Source organism: Loxodonta africana, chromosome 9 (genome assembly GCF_030014295.1).
Source record: "Loxodonta africana isolate mLoxAfr1 chromosome 9, mLoxAfr1.hap2, whole genome shotgun sequence".
Lineage (NCBI taxonomy): Eukaryota > Metazoa > Chordata > Mammalia > Proboscidea > Elephantidae > Loxodonta > Loxodonta africana.
The window spans coordinates 8,565,774-8,589,586 of NC_087350.1; the positions used below are offsets into that span (position 1 = coordinate 8,565,774).

Here is a 23,813-nt window from a genome sequence, read left to right on the forward strand (position 1 = left end):
CGACGGGCCGCCCCCTGCGCGCCCCGGCCCGGCGCCTCACCTCTATCTTCCTCCTGCAGGTACCGCACCCGCAGCTCGTCCTGCTCATTCACCTCAGAGCTGTAGCCCCTCCTCGGGACAGCCCCCCGGGCCGCGGGTGCCCACGCCGGTGCGGCGCGCGGGCTTGTCGCCGAACTGGGCAGCCCCAGCCCCAGGCCGAGGCGCGCACACCAAGGGGCGACCAAGCGCGCACGACTGGCCTGCAAGGCCCCCAATGCCCCAGACGCCGTCGCCGCGGCAGCCGCCATGTTGTCTGTTTACGGCGTGGGCCTGAGGCTGCGGCTCCGCCCCTGCCTGGGCGGCCGTCCCTGCTGCGCGCACGCCGCCTGAGCCGGGGTCGCGGGCACGCGCACGAAGCTCCACGCCCGGAAGTGGCGCCCGGCCCCGCCCCCGCCACGCCTTCTTTCTCGGAGCTGCTCGGACCTGGCGGCTCAGCCCAGCCCCCTCGGGCCGCTAGCGGAGGGCGCGGGCCTCCTTCGTTCCGGCTCCCGCGCTTCGCGCTGCATTGCCCCGGTGTGCCGAGGCCCCGGCAGATTGCAAACGGAATGCTGCTGGTAAACGTAGAAGGGGTTGATGGCTCGGCGTCTAACGTCCCAGAGGCGCGAGCGCGTCGAGGCGCGAAGGCGGTGCCTTGGAGTGCCCGGCGTCCCGCGGACGGAGCGCGGAGGTCCAGACCTTGCAGGTACATGGCCCCGGGAGCTGCTGCAAGGCTGTCCGACCCAAACGCTGCAGCCCGAGGGGCCTGGAGACAGGTGTGCCGACGACGGCTCTACAGGCCGGCCCCCGCCTCCTGCCCAGGGTTTGACGGAGTCGGAGAAACTACCTGGAGGCAGCCCCTCGCGGCCGCGTACGCAGCGTTCGCTGTCTCTGCTTCTCCCCGGGCTGTTCCCTTGAGTCCCTATGTTAACCTGCAAAAAAAAAAACTGAAATGCTTTTGTTTCCTTAGGTGTGGCTGAAAGTGGCAGACTGGCTTATTCGGCGGCCCGGAGCCATTGGTTGTCAGTTAACCCTACTTGATAAAATGGAGTTAAGTTTACTATATGGAGTTTATGGAGCGGCGGCGAACAGCATCCTCCAGCCTAGCAACGCGCGTACATGGCCTGGCCCCTCCTGTAGGCGACAGTCCTAGCTAGGCGCCATCATTTTAACAAAAGTTGTTCAGCCCAAACATGCGCTTGGATGGAATTTAGAGCTTATGGCTCCACCCTAAACCAGAAACTCAGAATATCAGTTTAGGTATTTGGGTGCTCATCCAGGAGGCCTGGTGGCGCAGTTGTCACGCGCTGGCGACTAACCGAAGGGTCGGCAATGGGAACCCACCAGGTGCCGGAGGAGAAAGATGTGGCAGCCTGCTTGCAAAGATATAGGGCTTTAGAAACCCTCCGGGACGGTACTGTTCTGTCCTTTAGAGCTGCTGTGAGCTGTAATCAGTCCTGTGGCAATGGGTTGGTTTGGTAGGGTTTGAGGTGCTCATGAAAACAGGGTTGTTTAGGATTTTCTGCTACCTAGCTTTTATTAGTAAGTTCCTGGGTTAACTTGACTACTAGCCAAAAGTTTGGTGGTTCAAACCCAACCAGAGGAACCGGGGAAGAAAGGCCCGACAACTTGCTTCTGAAATGTCAGAGCCTTGAAAACCCTGCGGAGCAGTTCTGCTCTGTACACATGCGGTCATTATGAGTCAGAATCGACTTGATAGCAACTAATGATAGCTCTTATCACATCTCAACTAAGATGTATTTGGAATACTTGAAAAACCTGCTGCTCCTATATTCTATATTCTTTTGTGCATCAATTTCTGTTATACGTTGACTGTACTGTAGAGTCCTAAGCACAACTTCTTTCAATACTTTGTTACACTCTCAATTTTTAGCCATAGTGGGGTGGGGGTGGGGGGAATGGAACCTGCAAGGTGAGGGCACCTTTTGTTGTATCCTTTGCAAAATGCCATGGGTGAAATTTCTCGTGGAGTGTACTATGAGGAAAAACTTTGCTTCCTTTTTTTTTTTTTTATATTTCTGAGAATATGTTCAATTTGATGCTAGGAAACTCAGAATTATATTTACAGCTCCACTCTTAACAATTTTGTGGAAACTTAGACTGCTTTATTTATGTTTCTGTTTTTCCAATTTTTTTTCTGTTATTTGTATTTTTCTGGTTTTTATTTCTGTTTTATAATTACATTTTCGTATTTTAAGTTGCCACAAAACTTTTTGAAAATGTAGCCAAGCATCTAGCACAGCTCTGGTACACAGAAGGCACTCAATAAATATTAGTTGCATTCACTCAAGTGAGTCGAAAAGTGATATATTAATACAAAGGGGTATTTATTTGATAATGAAAGAATTAGAAAACACTTTCCTGGAATCTTTATAGCCTTAAAACCTAATTTATCACTTCTGTAATTGCTCTTCACTTTGTATTGGTCTCTGTTTGTTTTTCAGTACCTTTACATTGCCTTTTCAATAGATTGTAAATTCAGGGGAAAGAGCTATAGAACACCTGATAGTGCCATTTAAAGTAACATAACCTCAGAAAATACTTACGATTGATTAGGACAACTGTAAACCAAAAAAAAAAAAAACCATTGCCCTCAAGTGGATTCCCACTGATAGCAACTCTATAGGACAGAATAGAACTGCCCGGTAGGATTTCCAGGGCTGGAATCTTTATGGGAGCAGACTGCCACATCTTTCTCCCAAGGAACTGCTGGTGGGTTCCAACCACTGACCTTTCAGTTAGCAGCCAGGCATTTAAACCACTGAGCCACCAGGGCTCAGAACAACTGCAGAGACTCATAAATTGCTTCAGTAATATAAGAAAACAAATTAAGAAAGACTGCCTGTGGTTTTGACGGGAAAACGCAACACGGAGGCAATGTCCCCTTCCCTAACCGTGACTTATTTAGATCAGTCATGCAGATATCCCAGACCTGTCAAGAAAGTTGATTCTTAAAAGTGAATGTTAATAACAAGCATCACCATTACAACATGTCAGGAAGGAGAACTAATAGAGAATTGCCAGATATCAGGAATTTAGCAGAAATTCCAGGTCATAGAGACATGGCTTTGGATCCTTGCTTCACTTTGAGACATCAGTGAGGTATTTAAGTACTGTGTGCTTCCACATCTTCACCTACATACTATAATACCTATTTTACCTCAAAAATCCTTAAACTTCAATTTTTTCATCTATAACGTGTGGGTAATTATGCCCATTTCGTAGGATTGATGATATAAGTATACAAAGCACTTGGCTCCAGGAAATGGGAACAGAATAGATAATATTAACTCCCATTGATCAACTTCCTTCTTAGTATATCCCAGGCATTTAGATACGCTATGTTACTTAATTTTCAAAACATGTTGAAGTTGGTATTATTATCCCCATTTTACACATGAGACAGGTTAAGTTACTTACCTGAACTTGCACGTAGTAACTCCTAGAGCTAGAATTTGAATCCTGACCCCAAAGCTCGTGTTTTTAGTGTTCTGCACAGCACCTTAATAAATGTTACGGTGTTCAGTAAACTTTAGTCTTTTTCAGTTCCATTCTGCATTTCAGGAAAAGACCATTGAGTGTGAGATAGGAGTCAAATTTCTTTTATCCTCTCTGGTTTGGAAACTTTAGTCTCTACACTGACTCCTGTGAGGTCATGATTACCCAGACACTACCTCTTACCCCAGCCAACACCGTAGTTGCCAGTTGCATATAGGAACATACAGCAGGCCCGTAAGATACATGCCATCTTTGTCAAGGGCTGGGAGGGATGGAGGTTTGTGGGATGATACCTAAAGGGTATTGGGTTTCTTTTTATGATGATTAAAATGTTCTAAAGTTGATGTGGTAATGGTTGCACAACTGTGAACATACCAAAAACGATTGCATTGTACACTTTAAATGGGTGAATTATATAGTATATCCTTGGAAATACGGCTAATTCTGTGTCTGAGAGAAAAATACAAGGTAAATCCAGATGACATTCTTGTGCCACAAAACAATGAGGTGCTCGAACACTGATGGAGATGTGTGAAAGACGCAGCTTGAAATGGAGCCCACTGGCCAAATTGGAACAATTAAAAAAACCAAACCCTTTACCATCGAGTCAGTCGTGACTTGTGGTCACCCTGTAGGACAGAGTAGAACTGCTGCATAGGGTTTCCAAGGAGCCGCTGTTGGATTCGAACGGCTGACTTTTTGGTTAGCAACTGAGCTCTTAACCACTGTGCCACTAGGGCTCCTTGGGACAGAAAGAGCATCAAAAAATAATGGCAGTAATACATGCTACCATTTAGAATTATTTTTAAAAAAATCAATCATCAATTAAAATAATTTTTTTTTTAATTACGTAAATAGCATATGGTGTGAGCCAAGTTTCTTCCTGTTGTCTTGGGAGATTACAGACAAGCAAGAGGAGGAGGCAAGAATGACCCACATGGGAAAGGATTAGCATTGGAGATATTAGTATGAACTCATGTTTAGCTTCACATAAAAAAAAATTTTTTTTTTATAGATACAGATAATTTCATTTAGAAATATTTAAAGATAGATGTGGTTATGGATTAAATTGTGCCCCCCAGAAAGATGTGTTGACATCCTAACCCCTATCCCTGGCAATGTGAGCTTGTTTGAAAATGGGTTGGGTTCTCTTGTTATCGGTTGAATTGAAGGCGATCATACTGTAGTAGCATGCGTCCTAATCCTAATCCCTTCTGAGTGGTGTTTTATAAAAGGGGAGAATGCACACAGAGTCACACACAAAGGAAAGAGACACCATGTGACAACCAAGGTAGACGCATCCACAAACAGCAAAGGAATGCCAAGAATTGCTGGCAGCCACCAGGAACTAGGACAGAGGCAGGAAACAGTTCCTCTTTCAAAGCCCCCAGAAGGAATCGACATGACCAATATGTTTACTGGGACTTCTAGCCTCCAGAACTGTGAGAAAATAAATCACTGTTTTTTGAAATCACCCACTCTGTGGTATTTTGTTATGGCAACCCTAGACAACTAAGGTGTATATACACAGGTTAGGGTACACGTATATATTCCCTTACTCTGTCAGCTGAATTAACCAAGGAGTAACAACACCCCAATAGCAACAAGCACACCTATTGCCCAGATGTTGGTTTCTAATACCATTCCCCAATAAAAAGGCTCTTGGAGAAATGACTGATTCTAGTACCAGGACAGGGCAAGAAATATGCAAGAAGAGCCTGGAGCATCTTGTAGTGCCAGAAAGTAAGGAAATGCTAAAACAGACATATTTTGGGGGCTATGTCAAAGAAATGGGAGCCAACTAAAAGAGCTGACAATGGCTAAAGCTGGAACAAATTGAACAACAAAGTAGTGTTGGATTATAACCCAAAGTATAAAGTATCTGCTTACACTGACATAAATAAATGATTGAATAAATACGTGAGGGAAAACAGACCTATCTCCCAAGCAGAATTCCAAATAACTTATGTACATACTGTGCCCAGAGATGGGGGAGCATAATTCCCAACTCTAAGCGTGAGCTACACGTGGTGGCTTCCTTCCCAGGAGTGCAGTATGCAAAGGGTAGGGGGTGGGGGGGTGGAAGAATAACTAGAACCCTGAGAAGTATCTCAACCACAGTAAGCATGAAAGGTGATAAGTTACATTGATGGAATGCTCCCTTGATGTGATGGGATGAAAGTGGTATTTCACCTATGTGGCTTCCTCCCCAAAATCCATAACCTCAGTCTAATCATGACAAAAATATCAGACAAATCCTGGTTGAGGCACATTCTACAAAATATCTGACCGGAACTCAAAACTGCCAACAGCATCAAAAACAAAGACTGAGAAACTGTCACAGCCAAGAAGAGCCAAAGGAGACTTGAATAATGAATATTATGTGGTATTCTGATTGGAATTCTGGAACAGAAAAAGGGCATCAGGTAAAAAGGAAACCTGAATGAAGTATGGACCTCAGTTAACAATGTATCAATACACATTTCTTAATTATCCACAGCAATGTAAGATGCTAATAATAGGGGAAACTATAGTATATGGGAACTCTGTACGGTCTTTGCAATTTTTCTGTAAAGGTATTTTTAATAAACTTTTAAAACCCTTGTTTTAAAAAAGTTACATGCCACCAAAAACCTGATATCTAAGTCCAAGCTGGTGGTTCTTTGCTGCGTTGAAAGCAGCGCCACTGCCCTGTCCTGCAGCTCTGAGCTGCCTGGTATACTTTTGTCATTCAAGCTTATGGAAGACATAAATGTGTATCATTAAGTCTCCTACGGGCCACCAGTTTACCCTCCTTTCCACCCCAAGATTCTCTGAAGTTCTGTTCCTGCACCAAGTACTGCCAGATAGACCCAGATAGAGGCGTAACAGTACCTTCACCACTAGGCCCTGCCTTTTCTCTGCTTTGAGTAGATATAGGATGGGAATTGACCATAAAATTCTAAGATTAAGAAGCCAACCGTATTGCTTGTTACCCCTTTTAGCTCTCAAAACCTGGGTAGCTCTCAAAACCTGGGGTCGTGGGACCTTCAGAGTTCCAGTATCTCCCTCCTACCCATTCAGGCATGTAAAGAGCATCTGCTCTGTCAAGTATAATTTTTTTAAAAAAGCCATTGAATTGATCCCAACATGGTGACCCTGTTTGTATCAGAGTAGAACGTGCTCCGTAGGGCTTTCCACGGCTGATTCTTCAGAAGTAGATCGTCAGTGCTTTCTTCCAGGGTGTATCTGGGTGGACTCGAACCCGCCAGTCTTTGAGTTAGCAGTGAGCAGCATTAACCATTTGCATCACCCAGGGCTGCCTCCTCTTTACCGCCTGAGGGTTTATTTTGTCGTGTCCTTAATGCACTTTTCTGCTATTGTGTGCCATCAGGTCTATTCCGACTCAGCAATCCTATAGGACAGAGAACTGCCTCATAGCGTTTCCTAGGCTGAAATCTTCATGGGAGCAGATCACCAGGTCTTTTCTCCCTTGGAACAGCTGGTGGGTTTGAACAACTGACCTTTTGGTTAGCAGCTGAGAGCTTAACCATTGCACCACTAGGGCTCCTTTGTACTTTTCTAGTGGGTGACAATTCTCTTCTGCCCTCTAAATCAGCCATCCTCTGGAATAAAGAAAATTAAAGGATTCTTCTTCTGCAGTGTCCTTTAACCAGCTCTGCTGACCTACAGGCCGCCACCGCCTTTAACTGTACCATCCTCTCAGTGTAATCATAGTACTAGCAGCCCAACCAAAAAAAACCCAGGCATCCCCTAATGCTCACAAGCATCCTCTGAGGAAGCATCTTTTATCAGCCTCGTATTGCAGTTGAGGACAACTGGTTCAGGAACGTTATTTCCCAAAGGTCACGTAACCAGTAAGCAGCAGAACCCTGTGCAAATTCCCTCTGGGTATTATGTCATAATCTTCTACCTCTCTGTCCATGTTCTGTTTCTCCTGGAGCATGTAGTTATTCTCATGGAAGTCTTCGTCATAGTTATGCATTGGGCACTGAACAGTGGAATACTTTTGCCGGAAGAGCAGGCATTGACTAATCCACTGATGATTAGTGTCTTCAGCAGCTTCAGACCAAAAAAAAACAACAGATGACAGTGCAGTTTTTCTCTCTGATTAGTGACTACCCAGAAACCAAATTAAAAAAAAAAAAAACAACAGAATAGTCTCTCCTCAAGACTACAGTCCTGTTCTTTCTGTACTGTTATATCAGAATCACAATTGTTTCTTTGAGTAAGGTAGTTTTCCACTTGTATCACGGAGAGAAAAATCACTTGAGCGTCGAAGGGAGCTACAGCCTTGCTGACTGGATCTAGGAAGCAAGATTCAGAACAGTTGATAAAGCCTTTAGCGTCATCCGAACATTTGTGAGACAAGCCATAAGCTTTTCAAGAGCTGAGTATCCAGTATGTTAGACATTGATTTTCTATCAGAAAATATTCTTGAATCATATTTGTTCTAGTAATACCTGGATATAAGCTCATTATAAAAAGTAAACCAAAGAGAAATCTGTAGTGGCAAATTCATACCTTATGTTTTTTTTCTACCTGCTGCTCTCATGAGATTAAGCTTTTTGAAAGAAAACATTTTCTTATTTTATTCTTACAAATATATGTAATATGTATTAATAGAAAAGTGTATATAAATATATTTTAATATATAAATAAAATGAAATTTTATATTTTTAGAATATATTTTAAATAATACAATAATGGAGTGATGTATATATTTTTAAATATATTTTAATATTTTTATAAATACTTTATAACTCTTAAAACACCTTTCTCATCTACAATATGGGAATAAAAACAGCTCACCTTTAATCTGCAGGGCTGTGAAGATTAGATAACATACATAAAGGACCTAGGTCACAGGCATTCAAAAAAGTTAGTTTCCTTTTACTTCTCCTACAGAGGTACTCTTATCATACAAGGTCCGTATACATGACCTCAGATTATAACTTAAACCGAAATATTGCAACAGATTGAATGCAGAAGCAGATATGAAAATCTTGGTGTTCTGTTAAGCCAAGCATTAAAGAGATTTGAAAATATGTAAACAACGCTACTCCTCTCATTAATTTTTTTGTTCTGTAAAATACTAATTTCTTCATTAAACATTATTTTTATTAACACATATTGGGTTTATTGTAAAAAAAAATTTTTTTAATAAATATTTCAAAATTTTGTTTTATTTTCTTATAAGGTAGATATCAATAGATAAAATAAAAAAGTAACAAAAGCCTTTTGGGGTCTTCAACAATTCTTAAGATTGTAAAAGCGTCCTCAGACCAAAAAAGTTTGAGAACCAGTGTTTTACTCTGGATATCATTTTTCTCTGTTCATATGTCTCATGATTTTGGACATTGTGTATGTATGGTAGGGTACAAAAACTCTGAATTCTCTATCTTATGTTATCCTTGAGAGCACTGATTATTCTGTTTTTAGCAAGCAGTTGAGCTTATCTGAACACAAACTCAGCCTCTCTTGCAGTGAACAGCAGTTGAAATTTCTGGTTGGTTCTTTCAGCCTTAGCTCTTATTCTTGGAAGGAGCACTAGGGGCACAATGGTTAAAGCACCTGGCTGTTAACTGAAAGGTGGGCTCGTTCACACCCACCAGGCTTTCACTGTGGGAGAAAGATGTGGCAGTCTGCTTCCGTAAAGATTGCAGCCTTGGAAACTCTACGGGGCAGCTCTACTCTGTTCTACAGAGTCGCTGAGTCAAAATCAACGCACCAGCAATAGTTTTTGTTTTTGTTTTTTGGTGTTTCTTGGAGTCTGCCACATATATGCATAATTCAGGGGTCAGCCAAAGACTTGGACAGAGTTTATACAGAACTTGGGCACCTGCCCTGTAGCTCTCCTCTTTCTGAGATTTCCAGTTATTGTGGCCGCCCTGAAATTTGTCCTCTGATTCCTCAACCAGTACATCTGCTGTTTTCTCTCTGAGTTTTAGCCACCACATAAACACAAACTGAGGCCTGCTGTCTAGCAAAAAGTTGTAAAAGCAAGAGACTTACCTAGAGTGCCATACCCTTCTGCCAAATGTCAACTCCCCTCTCTTTCTGCTTTTCATCACTCGCCAATGCCTTCAGATAGTTGTTTTTTTTTTATGTTTCATCCAGAGGTTACAATTTTATCTGTAGGAGGTTTGGTCCAGTATGAGCTATTCTGCTGTTACCAGAAGCAGAGCTCTGTGCAAGAGGCAAATATCACTCAGTTGTACTTCTGAGAAAAAACATTTCCTGTGGCCCAGTGGTTAAGAGCTTGCCACCAGCCACTCCCTGGAAACCTATGGGGCAGTTCACTATGAGTCGGAGTCAACTCCGCAACAACGGGTTTGGGTTTGGGTGTTTTGGTATGTTTGCTGTCAAAACACTTAGGATCTTTTGATAAGTCACTTAGAAAGTAGAGTTAGGAAAGAATGGAGACTTTTCCCTTTTATGCAATTTCATCTGGATTTTTAAATTTATATATAATTTGGTAATCTTAAAACCATAAAAGAAGTAAATATATCAACAATATATTGCAGAATATAAGATCACTTTTGCATTTAACCAAGTAGTAATTAAGAGCATGACCTCTGGATCCAAACCACATAAATGTCAGCCTCAACTATACCACTTACTAGCAGTGCGTGCTTGAACAGTTCACTAAAGCTTTCATTTATAAAATGAGGAAAATATTACTTGCTTTCTAAAGTTTGAGGATTAAATGATATACATAAGTTACCTAGTACAGTATCTAGTATATTATAAACAGTCAATAAAAGCTCTTATTATTATCACTTTTGAGGTACAACTTTAGCATAGAGCAGTGATCTCCAAGACAGTCTACACTGCAGTAGGGAGAAAACTATTAGGACTTCTGTTTATATTTTTACCTTTAACTTTGTATTTGTGTGCTTATATACATATATATACACATACATATATATTTGGAATTTCATGTTTTAAAATTTTTTACTGATAGAATGTATGATTTAAAATAATTGGAGCCCATTGGCTCAGAGATTTAATCAGAAACCAGAGATATATTTTCATAGCATTTTCATTCCTAAAGTGAAGTTTCTTTCATGCAGACCACAAAACATTTTCAAATCATAAATTATTTAAAGTCAACCAACCTGTAGTGAGGCATTTGAATATTCCCGTTTTAGACTAAGACCAAGAAGTCCTGTGTGTACATTTTTCCTCAAGACAAGCACTTAGTGAAAGTTCCTTTGTCAAATCACCAGATCAAGAGCGGTATATTGTCTAGGATGTTTGGTTTATATTAAGCAATCATATTTATAAATAATTCAGGAAACGAGTCAGACCTTATTTTAACGAGCAGCTTTACTGTAGATGTGTCCAGTAGAAAAGCTCTATATATGTTATCTTATGTCCCTTGATAATTATGTATCTTCAAATTAGAAAACGTGGTTAAATTAAATTGGAAGATGTAGAAGGAAGAACTCTTTGATTTTAAGTTCTTCTTAATAAGCAGCAGTGTAGGGCCCCTCTGTACTTACCTATCCATCTTCCGTGTGTTAAATTTTTGGGTGGCTACTATTCAAGAGGCTAGTATAGAGAACCCACCATGTTGGATCCTCTGAGTTTCTCTCTTAAAAAAAGGCAATATACAGTTTCACTTCAGGAGAAAATGGAGGCGATTTCAAAAATTTGCTTGAAATAGTAAATTAATCACTTTGAAGGAGTAGAAGGAGAAAAGAGAAGAAGAAAACCCAAGGATGATTCAATGTCAAATTATTTTTTAAGCAATAGAGACATCCCCTTCAAGTATTAGGGGTTTTGGAGTATGGAGCCTTTCTTATAGTAATCTAGTGCTGCTGTAACAGAAATACCACAAGTGGATGGCTTCTCAAAGAGAAATTCATTCCCCCACGGTATAGTAGGCTAAAAGACCAAATTCAGGGTGCCAGCTCCAGGGGAAGGCTTTCTCTTTCTGTCAGTCCTGGAGAAAGGCCCTTGTCATCAACCTTCCAGCACAGAAACCTCATGTCCAAAGGATGAGCTATTCTCCTGGCTCTTGTTTCTTGGTGGTATGAGGTCCCCATGTCTCTCTGCTCAATTCTCTCTTTTATATCTCAAAAGAGATTGGCTCAAGACACAATCCAATCTTTTAGATTGAGTCCTGCCTCATTAACGTAGCTGTCGCTAATCCCACCTCATCAACATTGTCATGGATTGAATTGTGTCTGCCAAAAATATGTTTATCAATTTGGCTAGGCCATGATTCCCAGTATTGTGTGATTGTTCACCATCTTGTCATCTGATGTGATTTTCCTATACGTGGTAAATTGTACCCCTAAGCCCTCCAGATTCTAGGTATTGGCCACATTCTCTGGGTTCTGAGTGGAAGCCCCTTGGCCCTGGGCTTCAGACCCTCCTTCCAGGCCCACTGGAAGGGCAACTGCTCCCTCACACTTGGCAGCCCCATTCTCCTAGTCCATGTAAGTGGTAACTCTGCCTTTTGACACTCCAGAAGTCATGGCCATAGCCTTTTGACACCGAGGCAGCTCTGGTTCCTGTATTCCTTGTCTCTTCAGCTTCTGCTTCCTGGCTCCTTGGCCTCTCAGCCCCTCAAGAGTACAGCCCCTGGACACCCTTTTAACTCAGTACTGAAGTCATTCCTGAGGTTCACCCTTCAGCCAAAGATTAGACAGGCCCATAAAACAAAATGAGAACTAAATGGGCACACCAGCCCAGGGGAAAGGACAAGAAGGCAGGAGGGGACAAGAAAGCTGGTAACAGGGAACCGAAGGTCAAGAAGAAGGGGAGAGCATTGACATGTCGTGGGGTTGGCAACCAGTGTCACAAAACAATACATGTGTTGTTTAATGAGAAACTAATTTGCTCTGTAAACCTTTATCTAAAGTACAATTTTATATATATATATGGAAACCCTGGTGGCATAGTGGTTAAGTGCTACAGCTGCTAACCAAAGGGTTGGCAGTTCGAATCCACCAGCTGCTCCTTGGAAACTCTATGGGACAGTTCTACTCTGTTCTAGAGGGTTGCTGTGAGTTGGAATCGACTCAACGGCACTGGGTTTGGTTTTTTTGGTGTGTGTGTGTATATATATATATAATATACATATATATATATGTATCCCAAACCAAACCCACTGAGTCGATTCTAACTCATAGTGACTATTTTAAGATATGATATATATACCTTAAAAAAGTGAGAGTACAAGTATGCATTTTTGACGAGCACTTCTTAGAAGTGTCTAAGTGGGGCATTTGGTGTAGTTTAAAAATGGCTGTTGGTTTTTGTAATTATTCATCAATATTTATAATTATCAATAATTTTTAGGAAATATATGGAATTTACTGTAATTTTACTCTAAGTTTAATTAAGGAAAATGTAATCTAGAGCCACATTTCAAATGTTTATATTTGGGGCAGAGCACTCTTATTATTAAGTTTGTAGCCCAAGACTGATTTCTAAATTATGTTAAAGAATTCCAGTGTCTTCTATGTATGTTCTCAGGATTAATGTAACTATTGCTAAATTGTAAAGGTCCATGAGAACAGTAGCCCTGTACATATTATTTGCTATTGTATCCCCAGGGTCCAGCGCAACATGTAACACAAATTAGATGCTCAATAATATTTGTTCATCTGGTTGAACAAATAAAAATAAGGTTTTTTTGTAGGTCTTTGGCTTTCCATGAAGTCAGTATTACGACAAAACCCCTCAGAATTACTACTTAATTTAGAAGTATGTCAAGTTCAGCATTTGGCTTTTCAGTTAGAATTGCAGAGAAGGTGGTATTTAATCTGTTACTGTTGTGCCAATTCTCATTAAATAATTAAATCATAATGTCTTAGTTTTTTAAACACATCATTCTTCAATGAAATCCATTAATTAAGCTTCCATATAATGACAATATTTAAACTTAAAAGACTCCTCCAAGTCTCATTTAAGTAAACAGAAAACCACCATTGCAAGCAAGGAAGTGTGGATAAACTTCCTATTTTAAGATATTTCTCAATGAAAATTTTATTTGAAATTAAATGTTTTAGTTTTAATATCAGAGTTTTACATGAAAAAGTGTGTCTAACAAAAACTTTTTAAGGGACTATTATAAATGTGTTGTTTTCCTGATTTCCTTTTCATTGTTCTCTTTATTGGTGTATAGGACTCCAACTGATTTTTATATCTTGATCTTGTACCCTGCTACTCTGCTGAATCTTTCTATTTGTTCCAGTAGTTTTCTCGTGGAGTCTTTTCGGTATTCTGTGTATAGTATCATATCATCTGCAAATAGGGACAATTTGGATGCCCTTTATTTCTTTTTCTTGCCTTATTCCTCTAGCTGGAACTTTCAGCCCAATGTTAAGTAGGAGTGGTGATAGAGGGCACCCTTGTCTCGTTCCTGTTCTCAAGGAGAATGTTTTCAGCCTCTCTTCATTACAATGGCCATTGGTTTTGTATAAAGCCAGTGCCGTCGAGTCAATTCCGACGCATAGCGACGCTATAGGACAGAGTAGAACTGCTCCAAAGAGTTTTCAAGGAGCACCTGGTAGATTTGAACTGCTGACCCTTTGGTTAGCAGCCGTAATGCCCTTTATTACGTTGAGAAATTTCCCTTCTATGTCGATTTTTTTAGGAGTTTTTATCAGGAATGGGTGTTGGACTTTATTGAATGACTTTTTTGTGTCAATTGAGATGATCATGTGATTCTCGTTTCGTTTTATTTATGTGGTGGATTACATTGATTGATTTCCTATTGTTGAACCATCCTTGCATGCCTGGTATGAATCCTACTTGGCCCTGGTGTATTATATTTTTGATATGATGCTGAATTCTATTGGCTAGAATTTTGTTGAGAATTTTTGCATCTATATTCATGAGAGATAAAAACCCAGAAACCCAGTGCCGTCAAGTTGATTCCAACTCATAGCGATATCATGAGAGATATTGGTCTGTAATTTTCTTTTTTTTGGGTGTCTTTGCCTTGTTTTGGTATCAGGGTTATGCTGGCTTCATAGAATGAATTCAGCAGCATTGCTTCCTTTTCTGTGTTCTGAAATAGTTTGAGTAGTACTGGCATAATCTCTTCTCTGAATGTTCGGTAGAATTCTCCAGTGAAGGTTTCTGAGCCAGGGCATTTTTTTTGTTGGGAGTTTTTTGTTTTTGTTTTTTTAATTACCTTTTCAATCTCTTCTCTTGTTATGGGTCTGTTCAGATTTTCAACATCCAACATCATTTTGTGTTAGTTTGGGTACATACTGTGTTTCTAGAAATTTGTCCATTTCCTCTAGGTTTTCAAATTTATTGGAGTACAGTTTTTTGTAATACTCCGTTATGATCCTTTTTATTTCAGTTGGGTCTGTTGAAATGTCCCCCATTTCGTTTCTTATTTGGGTTATTTGCATTCTCTCGTGTTTTTCTTTTTTCAGTTCGGCCAGTGGTTTGTCAATTTTGTTGATCGTTTCAAAGAATCAACTTTTGGTTTTGTTGATTCTTTCTATTGTTTTTCTATTCTCTATTTCATTTATTTCTGCACTGATCTTTATTATTTCTTTTCTTCTGGTGGCTGAAAGATTCTTTTGCTTTTCTCTTTCTATTTGTTCAAGTTGTGTAGCTAATGTTTTGATTTTGTCCCTTTCTTCTTTTTTGATGTGTGCATCTATTGCTATAAATTAACCTCTGAGAACTGCCTTTGCTGTGTCCCAAAGGTTTTGGTATCATGTGTTTTCATTCTCGTTTGATTCTAGGAAATTTTTTATTCCATCTCTGATTTCTTCTATTACCCAGTGGTTTTTAAGCAGGGTATTATTCAATTTCCATGTAATTGATTTTTTCTGCTTGCTCTTTCTGTTAATTTCTACTTTGATGGCATTTTGGTCAGAGAAAATACTCTTTATTATCTCAATGTTTTGTATTTTGTTGAGGGTTGCTCTGTGGCCTAAGATGTGGTCTATTCTGGGGAACATTCCATGTGCATTGGAAAAGAATGTGTACTTTGCAGCTGTTGGGTGGAGTGTTCTATATATGTCTATGAGGTCAATTTGGCTGATTGTGCCCTTTAGCTCTTCTGTATCTTTGTTGAGTTTCTTTCTAGATGTTCTGTCCTTTACCAAGAATAGTGTGTCTCCTACTGTTTTTGTGGAATTGTCAATTTCTCTTTTCAGTGCTGTTAGCATTTGTTTTATGTATTTTGGAGCCTTGTGATTGGGTGCATAGATGTTTATTATGGTTAAGCCTTCATGATGGATCATCCCTTTAATCATTACATAGTGCCATCTTTATCTTTTACGGTGGATTTTGTTTTAAAGTCTATTATACCTGATATTAGTATTGCCACTCCTGCTCTTTTTTGGTAGTTATTTGCTTGATATATTTTTTTCCATCATTTGATTTTTAATAAATTTACGTTTTTGTTTCTAAGGTGTGTCTCTTGTAGATAGCATATTGTGGATCCTGTTTTTTTATCCATTCTTTCACTCTCTGTCTCTTTATAGGTGCATTTAGGCTATTTACATTCAGTGTAACTATTGATAGGTGTGAGTTTATTACTGTCATTTTGTAGTTCTTTTTTTTGTGACGCTGACATTATCTTTGTTCCTCTTACTCTCCTGTGCTGAATTCCTTTTGTTTCTGGATTTCTTTTTCATTTATTTTGTTTTAGTAGATTTCGTTTTTACTGACTTTATGCTTTTCTTCATCATTTTGATGAGTAGGTTTGTTAACTTTCTTGGTGGTTACCTTGAAATTTACCCTTATCTTCCTAGGTGTGAACCAGTCTATTATTACTTGGTAGTGCCTTGCCTTCCTCTCCATTAGAAAGTTCTATGCCCACACCATTTATTCCCTTTTTTATTGTTCTGACATTGTTGTCATTTGGATTTAACCTCTCTGGTTCCCTGTTGTAATTCTTTTCGTTTGGGATAGTCCTTGAGAGTTCATTTCCTAGGGGGTATCTGGCTGGTACAATTTTGCATCCTAGAGTCAGGCTGTGATCTGATGTTGTTTATTCTCAGACCGAAGTTCTCCCTTTAATAATTATTGAAAGTTTGGTTTGGTGTTTATATATTCCTTCACTTTCTGTTTATCTGGAAATGCCCTAATTTCACCATCGTATTTGAACAAGGGAAACCCTGGTGGCGTAGTGATTAAGTGCTTTTGGTTGGCAGTTTGAATCCGCCAGGTGCTTCTCAGAAACTCTGTGGGGCAGTTCTACTCCATCCTATAGGGTCGCTATGAATCGGAATCAACTCGACAGCAGTGGGTTTGGTTTTTGGTTTGGTTATTTGAACAAGAGTTTTGCAGGATGTATTACTCTTGGTTGGCAACTTTTTTCTTTCAGGGTTTTATATATGTCATCCCATTGCCTTCTTGCCTGAGTGGTTTCTGCCGAATAATCAGAGGTTAATCTTATTATGCGACTTTTTGTTTTTCTCAAGCTGCTCTCAGGATTTTTTTCTTTGTCTTCAGTTTTAGTGAGTGTGATTATGATATGCCCTGGTGATTTTCTTTTGGAATCTATCTTATATGGGGTTTGTTGACCTTCTTGGACAGTCAGCTTTTCATCTTTCAAGGTATTAGTGAAGTTCTCTGTCAGCAATTCTTCAACAATCTCTCTGTTTTCCATTTTCTCCCTCTGTTCTGGAACTCTGAGCACTCACAAATTTCAGCTTTTGATTGTACCCCACATAATTCTCAGTGTTTCTTCATTTTTCTTCGTTCTTTTTTCTGATTTTTCCTCAAACAAGGTTATATCCAAGTATTTGCCTTCAACTTCGCTGATCCTGTATTCCATCATTTCAAACCTGCTCCTCAGTGTTTCCATGACACTGTCCATTTCTGAAATCTTGTTGTTTATCTTTTGGATTTCTAATTGTTGTTTTTGTTGATTTCTAGTTGTGAGTTTATTTAGCCATTTTGTTCCTGTTTTACTTTCCTGAATTCCTCCATTTTTTTTTGTATGTATTTTCCATGAATTTGTCTGCCTTTTCCATAAATTTGTATATTTTTTCCTCATTTTTGTGTGCTTTTTGCTTCAACTCCTGGATAGCTCTGCATATTAGAGATCTGAATTCCCTGTCAGGTACTTCTAGTGCTTTTTCGTCTTCTGCAAAGTCATCTGGTGTTTTATTTTGGATGCCTGCTGGAACCATCCTGTCCTGGTTTTTTTAAATATGTTTTGATATTGCCTGCTGTCTTCAGGACATTCAGTAGTTATTTTCTTTGTTCATTGATTGTAGGTCTATTTCTTTTGTCCTGCTTTTTTTGTTTTATTAGGTTATGTCTGACCAGGCAGGCTGTGCATTCTTTGTTGTTTGCTCATCTGTGGTTATGATAATTTTCACCTCCTTGTTCAGCGGGCAGGGTCAGTCACTCAGCTATGGTGCAGCACGGTAGGTCCAACTGAAGGGGAGGGGCTGGGATGAGTTGTTTGTGGCATGTATTAGGGCCAACAGGGCGGGCTGGGAATAAGTGCTGCACAGGTTCTGATAGGCTGTGCCCGTGCTGGTCAGGAGTGCGATGTTCATATGGTAGTTATATTTTTAGTTTTTTGAGAAACTGTCACACTGTTTTCCACAATGGCTGTACCATTTTGTATTCCCACCAGTAATGGATAAGGCTTCAATTTTCCCACATCCTCACCAACATTTATTATTTTCTGTTTTGTTTTATCTTAGGCATCCTAGTGGGAGTGAAATGGTATCTCATTGTGGTTTAGACTTGTATCTCTCTGATGGCTAATGACGATGAAAATCTTTTCATGTGTTTGGTGGCCATTTGAATGTCCTCTGGTGAAATGTCTATTCTAGTCCTTCGCCATTTCATGATTCTGTTATTTGTCTTTTTGTTGTCAAAGTTTTATATGTATTTTTCTCATTAAAATCTTACTGGCTACATGTTTTCTGAAGATATTCTCTCCATCTGTAGCTTATCTTATCACTTTTTTTGTAAAGTCTTTTGATGTACAAAGGACTTTAATTTTTATGAGGTCTCATTTATTTTGTCTTTTGCAGTTCATGGTATTGTTATTATATTAGATAATCCATTGTTAAAAGCTAGGCCCAACAGCCTTGCCCTGCATTTTTGTCTAAGAATTTTATGGTTTTAGCTTTCACGTTTAGGTCCTTAATCCATTCTGAATTTGTTTTTATGTATGATGTGAGGCATGGGTCCCATTTCATTTTTCTGCATGTGGAAATCCAGTTTTCCCAATGCCATTTATTGAGGAGACTCTGCTTCCCCCATCAAATGGACTTAGCACCCTTGTCAAAAGTCGGTTGACTGTAGATGTGTAGGTTTATTTCTGGGCTGTCAATTCTATTCCATTGTATGTGTGTCTATTGTTATACCAGTGCCAGGCTGTAATATGCTTTAAAATTAGGAAGTGTGAGTCCCCTTACTTTGTTCTTCTCTTTCAACATTGCTTTAGCTATTCAGGCCCTCTTGCCATTCCATATAAAGCTGAGAATTGGTTTTTCAATTTCTGTAAAGAAGGATGTTGGAATTTTGATCAGGATTGCATCTATAGATGGCTTTGGGTAGTATTGACATCTTAACAATATTAAGTCTTCCAATTCATGAACATGGAACATCTTTCCATTTATTTAAGTCTTATTTACTCTCTTTTAGCAGTGTTTTATAATTTTCACTGTATAAATCCATCATGTCACTGGTTAGATTTATTCCTGGTATTTTATTCGCTTAGATGCTATTGTAAATGGAATATTTCCCTAAATTCGCTTTCAGATTTCTCATTGTTAGTGTATAGAAACCCCACGATTTTTCTTTGTATATTATTTTTTAGTACAGTACATGCAGCCATTTAAAAAGTTGTTACTAGTCTGCATTCATCTAAGCTATTCTCTTTTTTAAAGTATCTAAAAGATTATTTAAAAATTTACTGTTAGAAGATGCTTTTTGCCCCTTGATGCATATATACAATAAGCTACTCTTGTCTTATAGTAAAGCAGTGCTTCTTGTCCTTTTGCATGTTATGGCACATGCAGAAATTGATGATATTTGCACAGCATACTGGGGGTCGCTCAATGAGGCTGAACAGAAATGACTAGCCTAACTGTTCCCAGTTTCCAAAGAACCAAAGGTGTCAGCGACTCAGCAAAACAGTAAGGAAGGCAGGCTGAGAAGCTCTGTTTTAAAGCAGCTATTTCAAACTGTTAGGGCCCTTTTGGTCAGGAAATATGTAAGAATCCTATTCTGCATCCTCTTCTGAATTATTGAGCGAGAAGAGTATCCTGGAACCTCATTTATGATCTGTACCCAGGATAATAAAACACAGAGCTATCCCCATAATAAAATTTCTGTATTCTTATGGTGCAGTGGTTAAGCATTTGGCTGCTAACTAAAAAGTCGGTAGTTCAAATCCACCAGCTGCTCATTGGAAACTCCATGGGGCAGTTCTACTCTGTCCTCTAGTGTCACTATGAATCAGAATTGACTCAATGGCAATAAGTTTGATTTACTCAATGAATAGGGCTCAAATCCTTCTCTTAAATAATTATTGAGCTCCTCATTTCCTGAACCTGGTGTGAGGCAAACCCATTTCACGGTAGATACAACTGAGGAACCATGAGAAAATAGAAGAGACAGTAGTGCACTGATTATTGATTAGATGAGGTAGTATGTGACCAAATGGTAACTCAATAGGTTTCTCCTCTCCACTCCCCAACTCCTTTTGGCTGCAGGGCCAGGGGAGAAAAATTATAGCAAAAATAATTGTATATTAGTTTGAGAACATGTAAGGTTTTTGTTCTTCACTTTTGCCAGAAGCAAAATTATTAGTCCTTACACTAGACAAAGAAACAAGAATTTAGATTGTGGTATTTAAAAATTTTGTGGTGGAAAAGTTCTTATAGGTAATAGGAGAAACTACACATATTTTGCTAAGAAATTGAGCCTCCATGAACATCTGTTTTATTTATTATTTTTTCTTTTTTTATTGAACTTTAGAGGAAGGTTTACAGAACAAACGAGGTCATTAAACAGTTAGTACACACATTGCTGTATGACATTGGTTAACAACCCCACATGTCAACACTCTCCCTTCTCAACCCTGGGTTCCCTATCACCGGCTTTCCTGTTCCCCCCCCCTTCCAGTCCCTGCTCCAGGGCTGGAGTGCCCCTTTAGTCTTGTTTTGTTCCATGGGCCTGTTCAATCTTTGGCTGAAGGGTGAACCTCAGGAGTGGCCTCATTACTGAGCTGAAAGGGTGTCCGGGGGCAATGCTCTCAGGGTTTCTGCAGTCTGTCAGGCCAGCAAGTCTGGTCTTTAGGATTTTGTTCTGCATTTTTCTCCAGCTCTGTATAGGACCCATTATTATGATCCCTGTCAGAGTAGTCGGTGGTAGTAGCCAGGCACCATCTATTTGTACTGGATTCAGTCTGGTGGAGGCCATGATAGATGTGGTCCATTAGTCCTTTGGACTAATCTTTCCCTTGTGTCTTTAGTTTTCTTCATTCTTCCTTGCTCCCAGAGTGGTGAGACCATTGGAGTATCCTGGATGGCCACTCACAGGCTTTTAAGACCCCAGACGCTACTCACCAAAGTAGAATGTAGAACATTTTCTTTATAAACTATGTTATGCCGATTGAGCTAGATATTCCCCAAGACCATGGTCACCACAGCCCTCAGCCCAGTAATTTGGTCCCTCAGGGAGTTTGGATGTGTCTATGGAGCTACCATGAACTTGCCTTGTACTAGTTGTGCTGGCTTCCCCAGTATCATGTAATGTCTTACCCTTCACCAAAGTTACCACTTACCTTTTGTCTATTAAATGTTTTCCCATCCCCAACCCTCCCCTCCCTCATAACCATCAAATATTGTTTCTTTTTGTATGTAAACCTTTTCATTAGTTTTTATAGCAGTAGTCTCATATGATATTTGTCCTTTTGTGATTGACCTATTTCACTCAGCAAAATGTCCTCCAGATGCATCCATTTCATGAGCTGCCTCACAGATTCATTGTTGTTCTTTATCGTTGGGTAATACTTTATTGTGTGTATGTACCACAGTTTGTTTATCCATTCATCTGTTGTTGGTCATCTAGTTTGTTTCCATCTTTTTGCTATTGTGAACAATGCTGCAATGAACATGGGTGTACATATATCTGTTTACATCTTTGTTTCTAAGGTGTGTATCTTGTAGACATCATATTAATGGATCCTGTTTTTTATCCAGTCTGTCACTCTGTGTCTGTTTATGGGTGCATTTAGGCCATTTACGTTCCATGTAATTATTGATAGGTGTAATTTTATCACTGTCATTTTGTAGTGCTTCTTTTTGTGGTGCTAACGTTTTCTTTGTTCCTCTTACCCTCCTGTGCTGAATTCCTTTTGTTTGTGGATTTCTTTTGTTTTTGTAAATTTTGTTTTTATTGAGACTTTATGTTTTTCTTCTTTATCTTGATGAGTAAGCTTGTTAACTTTCTTGGTGGTTACCTTGAAATTTACCCTTATCTTCCTAGGTTTGAACTAGTCTATTATTACTTCGTATCGCCTTTCCTTTCTCTCCATTAGAAAGTTCTATACCTATACCATTTATTTCCTCTTTTATTGTTCTGACATTGTTGTCATTTACAGATTAACCTCTTTGGTTCCCTGTTGCAATTGTTTTGGTTTGGGATAGTCCTTGAGACTTCATTTCCTATGCTGGTATTTGGCTGGTACAATTTTGCATCTTAGATTCATTCTATGGTCTGATGTTGTTTGTTTTCAGACTGAAGGTCTCCCTTTAATAATTTCTGTAAGTTTGGTTTGGTTTGGTTTTTACATATTCCCTTAATTTCTGTTTATCTGGAAATGTCCTAATTTCACCGTCATATTCGAATGAAAGTTTTGCAGGATACATTATTCTTGGTTGGCAGTTTTTTTCTTTCAAGGTTTAAATATGTCATCCCATTGCCTTCTTGCCTGCATGGTTTTTGCTGAATAATCAGAGTTTAGTCTTATTGTTTCTCCTCTGTATGTGACTTCTTGTTTTTCTCGAGCTGCTGGCAGGATTTTTTTGTCTTTCCTTTTAGTGAGTGTCTCCTGCTGGGAGTTCCTAGAAGCTGCTTTCCCGTGCTCCCGGTCAGCCGATTCCTGACTGGAGTCCAAGATGGCAGATCCGTGCTGCGTTAGCTGATGGGGCCCTCCACACGTATCTCTCCTCGCTCACTGTACTCTGTCAGCTTCTTATTCCATTCCATGCTTGGCTGAGTTCCCTATCTCTTCATTTGGCACTTTACATTCCAAGAATGACATTTGTCTCTGTTTTACTTAGTTTTTGGGTCTTTGCTGTGGGGGGATGGCATGGTGCTCCTGTCTATAGCACCATGTTGGCTGGAAGTCCCCAACATCTGTTTAGTTTAGATTTTGAGTTTTACAAACTACTCAGGCTGAGCTAAGTACAAAGTATTGTATAATCAAAATTTGGGTCTTCTTCCCACTTGGAAACCCTGGTGGCATAGTGGTTAAGAGTCTAGCTGCTAACCAAAAGCCAGCAGTTCAAATCCACCAGCCGCTCCTTGGAAACCCTATGGGGTTTTTGGTTTCCCATTTGAAAATCAGAATCTAGGTAATAAAGAGAGAAGATCAAAGTAGATAGATGTATATTTTTCTCTTGCCTCCTCTCTCATCTTCCATAAGGAGATTTGAAATTGAATTCAGGTAGAAGCTATGCGATGCTGACTTCCACCAATCCTGGAATTTTGACAATGGTGTTGGCACTGTGCCAAAGCTCTGGTAAAATTTTAACATGGAACAGTCTTTTTCTCCATACCTTAGGAAACCTGTCTCCTGCCTTTCTCCTCTCTCTATTCTTGACTCATCAAGTTTTGTTGTAATGTTCAAAACCTCTGTGCTCAGAGGAGCACTGCGCAGCTATAAAAACAGAGAAAATGTCTATGAACTGATGGAGTGATTTCCAAGACATACAGTTAAGTGAAGATAAGCAAAGTAATAATGAGCATATATAGTATACTACCTTTTTAGATAAAAAAGAAGAGGGTAAGAAAACAGTACATCTGCTTATCTTTACAAAAAGAAACACAGAAGGACAAACCAGAAAACACTGAGGTTGGTTACTCACAAGGGGTGGGGTGGAATGAGTGGAAGGGATATGGAAAATAGTGGCGTGATTCCTTTTTTATGCAGTTTTGAGTTCTAGAAGCATGTTAATGTTCTACATATTCAAAGAATAATATTAACTAATGAGAATGAAGATAACTTCCTAAAGCTAAAGAACCCCATTGTATTTCAAATGAATATCATAAGCACACTGAAGGAAGAAAAAAGAACTTATCCAAGT

At 39.6% G+C, this 23,813-nt stretch overlaps 2 protein-coding genes across 11 annotated transcripts in view; one reads left to right on the forward strand and one right to left on the reverse strand.

Moving 5' to 3' along the window:
- AUH (AU RNA binding methylglutaconyl-CoA hydratase) overlaps positions 1 to 295 on the reverse strand; it is a 215,820-nt gene extending 215,525 nt beyond the window's left edge. For 6 of the 10 annotated variants that reach the window (XR_010322917.1, XM_064291037.1, XM_064291036.1 and 3 more), the window contains exon 1: positions 41 to 295. Coding sequence is in view for 5 of the 10 variants with exons in the window: in XM_064291037.1 (XP_064147107.1) it covers positions 41 to 287 (247 nt within the window). In the remaining 5 variants the exon portion in view is untranslated. The remainder of the gene's footprint in view (positions 1 to 40) is intronic. The other 4 variants (XM_064291040.1, XM_023539403.2, XM_023539402.2 and 1 more) reach the window with 1 other exon arrangement.
- On the forward strand, positions 286 to 2,646 carry LOC111747782 (xylosyltransferase 1-like). The gene is made up of 3 exons (XM_064290956.1): positions 286 to 320; positions 371 to 721; positions 986 to 2,646. The coding sequence occupies exons 1-3, from the start codon at positions 286 to 288 to the stop codon at positions 993 to 995; spliced, it is 396 nt and encodes a 131-aa protein (XP_064147026.1). The 3' UTR covers positions 996 to 2,646.
- Positions 2,647 to 23,813: the final 21,167 nt, after the last annotated feature.

Coding starts and splice junctions, on each gene's coding strand:
- LOC111747782 (XM_064290956.1), top strand. CDS start 286: ATGTTGTCTGTTTACGGCGTGGGCCTGAGGCTGCG. Junction 321..370: donor GGCGTGGGCCTGAGGCTGCG/GCTCCGCCCCTG, acceptor ACGCCGCCTGAG/CCGGGGTCGCGGGCACGCGC.